The sequence below is a fragment of the Nilaparvata lugens genome, unplaced genomic scaffold (assembly GCF_014356525.2).
Source record: "Nilaparvata lugens isolate BPH unplaced genomic scaffold, ASM1435652v1 scaffold7225, whole genome shotgun sequence".
Lineage (NCBI taxonomy): Eukaryota > Metazoa > Arthropoda > Insecta > Hemiptera > Delphacidae > Nilaparvata > Nilaparvata lugens.
In genome coordinates, this window is record NW_024092974.1 from 1 (window position 1) to 13,447 (window position 13,447).

Below are 13,447 nucleotides of genomic sequence, written 5' to 3' on the forward strand. Positions count from 1 at the left end.
ACATCTATTGCTTAATAATCTATTGCTATACTGTCAGATTAAAGTGAATTGAGAAATTCCCTATCTCTCTCTCTCTACATCCAATACTATACTGTCAGATTAAGTGAATCCATATCTCTACAGAGAGGTCAATGATCTAAGTCTTTTCATTTTTTTATCTGCAATACGTACAAGCATTTTTAAAGTTCATCGGAGTTTGTAACAACAGATAAGCTGAATCATTTGTACAATCATAATGTAGATGTCTGCTGTCTAGTATATCAAGTAATTCGATATCTCAGATAAAATTGGAAAGTGCACATTTTCTGTTTTTGTTAACGGTAAATCAGCATCTTGACATCCTGTTGAAAATTTATTATTCTTCACAATTGAATCAAATTCGTTGAATGAAATTGCCATCAAGAGACGAGTTAATTTTTTGAATTTTTAAAACATAACACAGCATGTTTACCCCTCCCAGATGTTTGGCATGTGTCTCTGTTCTATAAATTGACAACGTGCACTCCATGTACTTGTTAGCATCAACAGATGGTTGAAGGGGGCATGTCTCACTTGTATAAAAAGATCATGGGGCACGTGCTGGTGTTGTCAAGTCTAGCTCTGACCAGCTACTAAACTAAAAAGTGAGTGGGATATTGGAATGAAAAATCATTGAACACGAAAAAAGTTTATTTACACATTTCACCACAACTATTCATAATTTCATCTTCAATTTTAATTAACTTATCTATACACCAATTATGAGGACGATAATAACATAGATAGTCTCTTATGTCATTTAAATTACCGTGCTTAGAAAAATGTCTTTTAATTGTTTCGCCAAACTATAATTTTTATGAGTTGATTTCCTAATTGCACTTTCACACTCATCATACCAATCAATACAGTTTTTTAACCTCACTTCCAACTCGCTGTCAGCAGCCAACCACTTTCTTGGATCCATGATAAGCGAATGAACAAAACTAAGTGTAGGCTGGTACTATTATAGAGTAATTAAGTGGTCTTTCTTCATTAATTGTAGACAGGCAACATGTACGTGCTTTATGCAGTCTCAATGCATTATGCAATAAACACACTGAATCTCTTTTCCGTTGCAGAAGAATCTATAACGAGCAAAGTTTCTTTTCTGCGAATTCGTGTACATCATGGCCATTTTCATACTTTGCATTCGATTGTTTTCACACATGAAATTATTTGTTTGATACATATTTTTAAACAACAAAGAATTATAATGTTGAGCAGTGAACAAAGCACAACGTCCATCTGGTCTATTTTTATGAATGTTACATACAGCATAACACCATGAACTAGTGAAAAAGCCGAAATCGGGTTTTGCAAAATCCTCTGGTATACATTGAACGTTAGTATGCAATCTTCTTAAAAACTTTGCTTTCTCAGTTCCTTTTGTGAAAATTTTTTCATACCTACAAGGTAATCACGTATTAATGAGTCAGTGTATTCTAAATCTCTATCTTCCCATTTTATTTTATGATAGTGACGTTCTAACCATGTTACATCATTATACAATTTGCACTCAATTCCCTTTACAAATGGCGATTTGAAATGGAATACAATATATTATTAAACTGATCAATTATGGCAAGTTCTTTCACAATAATTTGATGACAATCTTGTTTAAACCAGTGAAGATCAACTGTAGCAATTTTCGTACTCACTTGCTTGTCCACTTCTTTCTGTTCGGCGGGCTCATCGAATCCTCAGTCTTTCTCGTCCTCCTCCTCCCTTTCTGCTCCTCCACCTTCTGTGGCTTCTAGATCGGTGTACTGCACCTTGGCTCAAAATAGAAACATAATCAAAGTCAAGATCACACTGGATACCAATAGACTTAGTTTGCACTTTGTTCTTACTCTCCAAAATATCAGAACACAAAGAATAGGACATTTTAGATGTTCCTGTTCAAAGGTGAAACTGATAATGAACCAAATTTGTGAGGGTGCATACCTTATATAATATTGCATGCAGTGCACTCTATCAATAAAATTACTGAACTTCTTTTACCATGCTTGTCAGAGGTGTGTACTCCATCACACGATCGCTAATTAAAACGCAATAAGCAGAAGTATTTGCAGGTACTGCAGTATTAAATTCCATTTCAATATGAACATCTCTCAAAGATTTCAAATGACTTGTTTGGTGTGAACAATCCACAACAACCAGCGGTGTTGAATCACAAATGTCTTAAAGTTGATTTCTGTTCGAGTTTGATATTGATTGAATGATTATATATGAGGGAGCGAAATCCAAAAACATTCTGTATAATAGTTCCTTTTACCTAGCAGATTTCCATATGGATAATACTCATGTTCAATATACTTTAACATTGTAAATACCACAACTATTGAAATTAGATATTGATTTTTAATTTTATTCTTATGATTGGTTTGAAATGCAATTTTAACATTTTTGGACTATCAAAATCGATGTGGTGCGGACTGCCCAAGAATATTTAAGTGATTTTGCAAATTTGGTAATCACAAATTTCCCAATACCGGAAGCCTAATTTCAGTGGAGTGTCAGCATTGAGCAGTCTCAAAAATTTCAGTCTTACGTGATCTTCTAAAGTTATGTAGGGCATTCTCCATTGCAGTTTTGTAATTTTCACACTAACGCTTGTTCCAGTTGCGGACTCAATGCAATTTAGGTCCGTCGGTGACCTCAATAAGATGAGTTCCTGTTTCAAATTTAAAATTATTCTTTGAAAATCTTCAAAAAATGGGAGGATTAATTTCAGCGGTACACAGAAAGTGAATTTATTATCTGTTAGCGCATATCCTGCTCTGTCAAAACCGGCTGAGTGATATGTGTTCTTATCGAGCGTATTCTTCACTAGTATAGCTTTAATTGTGGATGTTAATCCAATCAATCTTGATTTGGAAATTTGCTGACCTGCTAATTCATATCGTATTTCGTCAAAAAGGTTGCTGATTACGTTACTGCTTAATTTATAGTCTACCGCAACTGCTGGTGTAGCCAGGTCTGTTCCCGGTTTTGTACAGCTAACTGTTCCCTCAATAAATATAAATGATTTACAAGGTAGAGATAGACATCTAAAGAATTTATGCCAATATGTGCCTCGTCAGGTTTTTTATTTCTTGTCCGAATAAACTGTATGAGTGTGAAATTGAATTTGGTTATATCATTATAAAACTGAAGCTCTGTCTCCATGTCCAGAATTTCACTAATTGCGGCTCCTCCTCCTAACATTCCGCCAATCAACTATAAAACCTAACTTTTCTATAGTCTCACACTTTTAGCCGACAAAGCATGTTTGTTTTTAGGTGTTGACGCTCTCACATTCATCTCTCTAATGACATTGTGCATACACATCTTATTTGAACGTGGATTGAAAACAAGATAACCCATTACGTTTACTTTTGTTTTTCACATATGTGCAACCTAATTGTAATTGTATCTCCACGGAAATCAATAAACGATCCATTCTGGTCTGTTACCTTTACATTAATAGTTTGAATTCGATGTGTATTCAAAGGTACATAAATAATCGGTGATGGTACTTTGTTTATTAAATACTGCTAGGAACCTTTGACAAAAATTCGTAGATTATATGTTTTTGTTTTCCGTCAGAGTAGCTACCACATGCTAAATTACACTCGAGTACAATACTAACAATGCTTGTTATGTTAACCAAATGCTGGGAATAATGCCATTTATTTGCTTGCAAAACAACATTATCAAAACCAAGTATCTTACCAATTGAATCAGTATGTGTTAAATCAATAGCTTTATCAGAATGAATTTCAATCTTCATAGTATTTGTGTTTGCACATATAATAAGTTATTCTTCTTCTCATCAATATTCAATTTATTCTTTAAAGATTTTATAATATCCTCAACTTCATATGCACCCGTATCCAGCTCAATTAATCTATCACCATATTTGAAGCTGGAATTTGTTCCTTTGTTAACGTTTGCAATACTATTGTAACTACAAAATTCAATCAATCCAATTTCCCATTCACAATTTTTATCCATTCTATAATTTCTTGTAAATGTTCGTAGAGGTTACTTGTGTTAGATCTTAATGTAATAACACCATCTTGTAATGTGTGTTCAGCACAAACACTTAATTACAACTGATTTGCAAGAAACAATAATGTAAGATGACCACAGAAATCACTATTTAATGTTGCATGTGCTCTACATTATAAAATATATTTACTCCAATTTCTTTTTTCCATATTTGTCCAATTCTATGGCGGTTGTAAATTTCCAATTGGATCAGGATACCAAACATTAGAGCCGACTTTTTTATATGCAACCCAATTTGTGTCATCCTCGCTTTCCCTCGCTAAATTCACAATGCATTCTCGTTTTTTAGAATTTTTTGGGTAATGCATCTAGCATATATATACCTGTTCTGAACAAAGCTCAGGCTAGAGCTACTAGTGGACTGTAATTTACTATTCAATTTATCAAATACTAACAAGGAGCAAAATTTGGTCTCAATTTGAGCCAGGTATTGGTACAGTCAAACTCTGCATTAATGAACAATAAAAAGAGCAAAAACTCACCAGATCTAATCCAATTTTGTCTACTTGCCCTTCGAAGCCTTTATTAGGTGTTTTGGTCAGATTCGAGGTGGGAAGAAATCGGGGAAAAAGATAGGTTTTCGCTTCCAGGCTGGTTTTCCGTGTTCAACTTGCAGGCTGGTTCTGTACTATGTTTGAACGAAGCTCAAACTGATTCTTTATAAATTCAAAACTGATGCAAATTAATTCAATTTAACACTATTACGATGTTATATTTATAATTCACACACACGACACTTAAACAATCAATTACTAGAAATTTCCGATGGAAATAAAATACAAAACAAAATACAAATTTGCTCTTGCACAAGACGACGGCTGAAAAATCAAGAACAACGACTGAACAAATGACTCGGGCTTTTTCTCCTCGACAAACCAACAGCTGGACGATCGACACTAGAGCACAAGCCTGCTATGGGCAGAACTGTAGTCTGGGGTTTGGCGCTAGAATTCAAAAATGCTCTGGCCAGACCAATACCTCTTAGCCGAATCTGTAATAATTTCGACCAATCAATCAAATCATAATTACTCATTTCTCCTTCAATATTCATGTCTTCTTCTTCTTCTTCTTTTCTTCTTCCTACTCTTCTTTGTTGTTCTACGTTTCTTAATTTGTTTTTGGGGGAATAGACTCACTCCATATGATGATGGTGGTGGTAAAGAGGGTGGGATTAAAACTCTCCACCCACTAGTTATTTTAGGAAAAGGTTTCAAAAAATACCCTTTTCCTGCAATATGCTCTTTCAACTGAGCTATAGCTTTGTGTCTAATATCATTACTATAACTTCTCCTCTCATTCTTCCTCTTCTTCTTCTTCTTTCTCAGAGACCCACCAAACGCTGCTTTAGCTTTCATGACGTTTGTAACAAGATAGCTAAGTGCTATCTCGGCAAGGGGTGTTTGTGGATTTTTGAATATGTCCCATGCTGCATTCGCTAGAGCTCTGTCAGCTATCGCTCGAGTTTTATTATCACTATTTTGTGTATACGCTATATCATGTACCTTACAGGCTCTATCTAATGAATTTATACCTGATCACCTCTCTTTAACCTTTCATCACCTTGGTGCCCAGCCCGCAATACTGATAGCCAGGAATGTGAATTTCATTTTGTTGATTGTCAATGAGCTTATTTAGAATAGTGGATGTCACATTACCTACTAAACCCGTCACAACCTTAAAAACTTTTGCCGCTGAACTCAAGATTCCTCTACCTCGTTTCCTCAAACTTTGCTTTCTCCTACATACCATTTTCTTACCTTTCAACTCAATGGTTGAACATTAATGAAGTTAATTAATAATCATTACACTAACTTAATCAAAGAAAATTGAATTGGTTTAATTTTCAATCGAGTTGGAAATGAATTCACACACTATCAGATTGCTATGTGCTTATAACATTGTTCGAATGATAAGAATATTATTTTAAATAACAAATCTGAAAAGGTGAATGCAATTTGAAAGGGAGAAATGATGTCATCGCTCCCGCCCATATCTGTAAAACGAATGCCAAACAGATGTGCGAGAGAGCGATGTATCAACTCACCGAAACCGCTTGGCTCTATGTGTGTGTGTGTGTCTGTGTGTTTGTAGTAGTAAACGTTTGGCTCTGTGCATGCTCACTACAAACTATAAAAGGTGAGCTCAGCTTATTTACATATCATTTGCAACAGAGTGCAACGGTGAATGGTGAACCATTCTTCCGCCTGTGTTTCTACTATTCATTGTGAACTTGTCAACAACAAGTGTAAACAGGTAAGAATTGAATACAATTTTTTATCAAATATGTACACAATTTATTCACCACTAATACTACTTTAACACATACATCTGTACAATTCATAACAAAGTCGATGAATTGTATAGATATAAAAATTGTTATGCTTAACAATTTTTATATCAGTCCAATTCCCCGACTTATGTGATACTATCATTACCAAATTTTTACAATTTTTGTTGAACTCTACAATTTTTTCCGTGCTAATGCAGGAAGCAAATCGTTGTGGTAAATATACTTCACACACAGATTTGCTTCCTGCATTGCTAATTTTCAAAATAACTCGTCGTCTGTGTTTATTGGTATGCTTCCTCGTACTGATAATGGGGTAGGGAGCATCCTCTTTCAACTCTCTCAGTGACACCCAGGGCTTGGGTACAGGCTGATTGATGAGTTGGACAAAGTCTTTCTCCCTCCTCTCATCCTCCTCTGCCCTCTCCACTTCCTTCATCAGGGGGACAAGTGATGACTCGTTCTCCATTCCAGCATGTTTCTGTTGAAAAATATTTGATTAGTGTCTTATTTGTTTCAGATTATCATCAAATCAGATTTGTCAAATCATACTAGAGAACTTGATCAATAGATTCACTACACAATCTCAAAGTGAGTAATAATTTATGCATGAGCGATTACTTAACACTAATATCTCGTAATTCAATTATATTTCTAATCAGTTCAATAATATTTCCTTGCTATCAAATAATTTATGCATGAGCAATTACTTTAAACAATAATATCTCGTAATTCAATTGTATCTCTAATCAGTTCAAATAATATTTCCTTGCTATCAAATAATTTATGCATGAGCAATTACTTTAAACAATAATATCTCATATTCAATTCCATCTCTAATCAGTTCAAATAATATTTCCTTGCTATCAAATAATAATAATCAAGACTTGTATGTGTACAGATTTTTTTCCAATGATCGATTGTTTTAATAAAAAAAATCTGTACACATACTAGTTAATAATATTTGTTGAAACTAACCTTTGTTTGTGAGAAGATTGTCTCGTCCTCATCCCCGCTAACCTCAGGCTCGTCAAACACCAACCTCCTCCTCTTCCCCTGCTTCTGCTACATGTTGTTGTTGTTGGTCAGAGTTTTGGCAGCACACGTCGCGGTGCCCAGGTAGCAGGTGGAGCCAAGTGTTGAACTGGACTGTACCCAGCACGATCTCCCCCAGCGATGGTGGTTCCACGGTGAGTGGAGAAGGAGCAGGTGCAGCAGCGGATGCCTCGGCAGCGAGGGCAGCTTTCTGTTGCCAGTAGTTGAGGATATACTCATGTGGTGGTGGGCTATCTGGGAGGATGAATGAGGACGAGGTTGATGAGATGAACAACTCATCTCGTATGATGAGTGAAGAAGAGTACACTCGAATCTGACTCTGATGTAAATGATAATTTTGCTCGCATTACATCTGTTTTATACATACATGCGTACCTCTCTCTGTTCCAGGCCTCGTGCGAGTGAGAGCCCACGTGCTACAAGACAAAAAAAATTCTCCCCTAAACTAGGCACGGAACAACACCTGCTGCTATATCTCCCACATCGTTATCAACATCATTCAGATTTGTAAGTATTCTCTCCTATCATAAAAAACCGTTACATTCACTCAAACATCTATTTTTTTGAATGCATCCCACCTCTTGTGATGCTTATTGATTTCTAATATTATCAGTTATTAAATATTCATTGTTTTCACAGCATTGGAGTGGTCACCTCACAACTTGGCTTCCGACATCATAAGCAGTTGAGCTCTCGTCAAGGCAACATACCTGAGAGGTTAGCCACATCCGAAAAGGAAGCATAGCCGGATAGCCATCTATACCTGCACATCTATAGCCGAGGAGATACCTGTCTTCATCATCAACCAACACATGTAAGTACATTTTTACTTTGATTTTATCCTCAGAGGGGAGTCAGAGGAGAGGAAATTATCCTCCGATGACAATTATTGTCATCGGAGGACAATTTTTGTCCCGGAGGGGAGGATTTTTTGTCCTCTGAGGACAAAAAACCTTCTACAGCATACTGCATGCATACATTTTAGCTCATCTTACGATATGCTTTATCTGGTAATCTTCTCCTCCCCCTTCTTTCTCACACTCTTCATATAACAAAACGGTAAATGTATTACTTTTCAAATGGATTTTCGATAATATATTTGCAATAGACACATTGCAGATAGTGATTTTTATGTAAGAAATAACCATTTCTCGCAAAATAGTCTGCTTTATCAGATAATGATTTACAATAGTCACAATGTAGATGACGATGATGATTTTCAAAATACTCTCCTTGAATGGATGAATCTTCTACACGATTAAAGTTAAATATCTTTCTTCATATTGACGTAGAATATTATTATCGAAATTCTCCTCTTCAATTGTTATATTATCTTTCCTTCTCAATGCACAGTTCGGACTGTACCTTGCATGTTCTATTGCTAGTATGTCACTTTCTTCCCATTTTCCCAAATAATTGAACAAAATACACAGCACAATGTCTGGTACACATGCGAATATAAATCCCTCTTTCGCCATGTTTTCCACCGACAAATGCTGAGAAGATTTCGTCCATCTTTTATCAAAGTTAATAATCTTAATCTTTCATGCAACATTATCTGTTGTTTGATAACATTTTCACACAGCATTCTTCTACCAATGCTAATTCACAACTGATTTAAAAACATGCAGTTGTACTCTATGACTCTAATTCTATATCATCCTGATTGTTATTCTTTCGTTTTTCAGAATCTAACATCGTCACATCATCATCATGCCAAGGGAACGAAGACTACATGGCGTGAATTCCAGCGCGGTCCACCATTGTATTAACATTGAGGATCCCGAGGAAATCGTCATTGAGAATGTGCTCGAGAAATCGAAACAACGTGTTTTCGACATAATTAGGGAGCACACGGCACGGCATGATGGCAATGTAAAATGGTTCATTGTCTTGAATGTTTTATTGTATAAATTAGTGGTGATGGATGATGGGGTTAGTGAGTCTGTCTCATCTCTCATCAATCTTCATAGTTACTCCAACATAGCGCTAAACGTGCTTGAGTATTATGAAGATTTTAATGATCATTTCATGTTGGCTATAAGAAAAATCCTGTCATCTTTTGACAACTTTGTTTGACATGGCAGCGGTTGGGTGTTAAAGAAATTGAATCACTGGATGTGAACGTGATTAAATTTAATCCAATATTCACATCCAGTTTCATTCAAACACCGCAGTTTCTTAAAAACAAATTGCATTATAAATGTCAAAAATCTGTCTGATGAAAAATGCTTTTTATGGTCAGTCCTCGCATATTTCCATCAGAAACCAAAGGAACCACACCTGACTGTAAAGTATTTGAGCAAGTTTGCTCACACACTTAATACGCGAGGTGTAAATTTTCCGGTGATGACACGTGATATTAAGAAATTTGAAATACTGAATCCGGATATTGCAATTCATGTCATCGTGTATGACAACAAAAAGTTTTACCCCTACCGCACGAGCATTTTCCACACTCGTAGCACCAAATTAATCTTTAATGCTGAAAGCCAATGCAGGAAAAACCCTTTTTTGTTTAATTAATACTGCAACGGGAAAAACGGATTATCGCGTCTTCTCTCTCACCTTTCAAAACACGATGGTCAAGTACACATTTGTAATTTCTGTTTTCATAGATTTACATTGAACAAATCTAAAAATTCTGATGCCAAAGCAAATTTGATGGAACATGAACAGCATTGTTCCAAGTTTGAATCACAGCGTGTTTCATATCCTAAACGCGGAGACACAATTAAATTTAAGAAACTAGGCGCTACTTGAAGAAAAAGTATACATTTATGCGGATTTAGACTTACGTTGTTAATATCATAATAATAATGATGATGAACCGATTCCGATGAAATTACTCATAGCTATACAAAAGAACAAGCATGACATATTCCCTGCGGGTATTGTTTTGTTGTTATCGATGTGAACGGGAAATTGCTTACGACCTGTACTCCATAGATCAAGTAGTTTAGATGAAAAAATCATGGAGAAATTTCTTCAGGAAATTACAGATCTCAGTGACATTTTGTATGAGGATATGAAACGCGAAATCCTATGCAACATTATCTGAAAGTCAAGAGCGCGAATTTCAAAATTCGGTAAACTGTGGGCTTTGCGCCGAACCATTCTTAGACACCGATATTAAATGTCATCACCACGTGCATGAAACAAGAAATTACCTATGTGCAGCCCACGTTTCTTGTAATTTATCAGCTCGTACTCCAGAGTACATTTTGTGTTATTTTCACAATTTCTCCGGTTTGATTCACATTTCATTCTGAAAGCACTCGGTAAATGCAAAAAAGAAATTTCCTGCATCGCAAATACGTCAGAGAGATTTTTGACACTTTCAGTAGGCAAAATTAAATTTTTAGATTCCTACAAGTTTATGAGCGAATCCTTGGAGTATTGGTGCATAATTTGGTAGAAAGTACAGACATGGAAAAGAAGTTCAAACATTTATTTTCAGTGTTCCATGACCTGCCTGCAACACAGACATCTCTTGTTGAAAAAAGGATATATCCTTACTCATACATGAGTTGTCCCAAAAAATTCGCGGAAATATCACTTCCTCCCATCGAATGTTTTCATAATGATTTAACTGATACACCTCTGTCTCACGAAGATATGAGCATGCGCAAAGAGTGTTCTTGACATTCAAACTGAAATCGCTCGTGAATATCAAATTTCTATTTATGTTTGGATGTGTTGCTATTAGCAAAGTTCTTGAATCTATGAGGTCTACGCTTTTTAGCTCATATGGCCTTGATGTCACTCATTTTGTTTCCCTCGTGCACTTTACCTGGAATTGTATGTACACTAAGGTTGAACTAGAGTTGATCACACATCCTGACATGCATCTCATGTTTGAGGCGATGATGAGTGGTGGGGTCCATTTATCGGTAAACGTTATTATGAGGCAATAACAAGCATCTACCTGAGACATACGACCCCTCAAAACCGAGTGATTATCTCCTTTATATTGATGCAACAGTTTATACTCGGAAGCCATGAGTCAAAACTTACCTGTTGGAAATTTCAAATTCCTCACAGAGGAAGAAATTTCCAAGCTTGATTTCGCGAATTTGGACAGCAATTCAGAACTAAATTGTAATAGAATGTGATCTCAAGTATCCGAAAGAGTTACATGATAAGCATGCCAGCTTCCCACTCGCGCCTCTCCACCAAACACCTCCACACGAATTGCTGTCAAACTATCAAACAAATGAGAACGGTCAACTGGAACCAAAAAGCTCATGAACACACTTTTTGACCGTGAAAAGTACATTGTCCACTACCTCAATTTAAAACTCTACCTTCAGCTTGGTTTGCAATTGATGAAAGTACATCGGGTAATTAGCTTTTCCCCATCTCCCTGGCTGAAAAGCTACATCGACTTCAATATCCGCAATAGACAGACCACGAAAAATAATTTTGAAGTATCATTCTTTAAGGCCTGTTGTAATCTTATCTTTGGAAAAACTATTCAATCAGTTCATAAGCATATCAATGTTAAAATTATTACAGACAAAAAACGATTAGATAAGTACATTTCAAATCCGTTATGCAAATGCTGGCAAATAATTAGTCCGAACATGATCACAGTTTTCTCTCGTAAGTTGGAACTAAAATGAACAAGCCTATCTATTCCAGGTTTTTGTACTGGAGTTGAGTAAATTCCATATGTACAATTTTTTCCATTGTAAATTACAAAAAATTATACCGTGGGATCGCGTAGAACTCTGTATGACTGATACCGATAGTTTTCTTTTGAATGTAAAAGTGGAGGACGTGTATCAGTTGATTAAAGAAAATTTGAACCTTTTCGACACTAGTAACTACCCTCCTTACCACCCCTGCTTTTCCATGGAGAGAAATAAAGTTGTAGGGAAGTTCAAGGATGAGACAGCCTCAAAACCCATCCGTCAATTTATCGGGCTTCGATCTAAACTTTACTCATATTTAGTATGTAATGAGAATGAAGAACCTGTAAATAATGTGTAGCAAGGGTGTACAGACCGGAGTGAAATGTAGAAAACTTCATTTTAATTTATACAAGAAATCGTTGATTGAACGTTGTGAACACATTGAAAAATCAATATGATGAGATCCTATAATCACACCATGTATCAGATTGAATGTGCAAAAATCTGCTTGAGTCCTTATGACAATAAGAGATACATTGCAGAGAACGGTGTGGACACTTTGCTTTTGGACATTATAGAGTGCCAACACGCTCTAACTGATTGCTCAGTATGTCCCGTGACGATCTTCCAACACCATTAATTTCGATTCCTGTTGTAATATGAATATTATTAGATCTAAGATAGCGTTAGAACTTCATAGCATGCCATGTGTCAACTATCCCACTCGCAATATGAGTTGAAAAATGAAAAAGACTTGCTTCAAGCCGATCTCATTGAGATGAGCAGTTTATCACGTTTTAATAAAGGTTATAGGTATCTTAGTGTTATTAATGTTTTTCAAAATTACATATTGTGTACCATTAAAAGACAAGTTCAAGTCAATCTGTATTTGATGCACTCAAACCAATTATTTCTAAAAATAAGGGAGTTAAGTTGTTTCAATCACATTAGGGAACAGAATTCTTTAATTCAAAAGTTAAAGCGTTATTAGTAGATACAGTATTAAACATTACCATGTTTTTAGTGATAAGAAAGCTTCCATAGTTGAAAGGTTTAATAGAACAATTAAAGCAAAAATTTATAGATATGTAACTGAACGTGGAACCAAAAACTGGATAACGCAGCTAGACAGTTTGGTTCGTGATTATAATGCAACAATGCACACTTCAATTAGAATGAAACCTAAAGATGTGAGGAAAAAAGATCGTAATCATGTTTAATGTCTTTGATTCTGCATTCAATAGACAATATAAATTGGAAAATTCAAAACCAAATTTAAGCTAGGAGATGTTGTAAGAATCTCAAAGAAAAGGTTTTTTCGATAAATCTATAAAAATACATTGGAGCACAGAGTATTTTGTGATTCATTCTATATTCCCTTCTCAACCTGTAACGT

General features: G+C 35.6%; 1 protein-coding gene across 1 annotated transcript; it reads right to left on the minus strand.

The window, feature by feature from the left end:
• Positions 1 to 1,718: 1,718 nt before the first annotated feature.
• On the minus strand, positions 1,719 to 7,399 carry LOC120356604. The gene is made up of 4 exons (XM_039445555.1): positions 7,337 to 7,399; positions 6,459 to 6,839; positions 4,948 to 5,062; positions 1,719 to 1,795 (listed from the first exon to the last, which is right to left on the minus strand). The coding sequence occupies exons 2-4, from the start codon at positions 6,825 to 6,827 to the stop codon at positions 1,719 to 1,721; spliced, it is 561 nt and encodes a 186-aa protein (XP_039301489.1). The 5' UTR covers positions 6,828 to 6,839; positions 7,337 to 7,399.
• Positions 7,400 to 13,447: the final 6,048 nt, after the last annotated feature.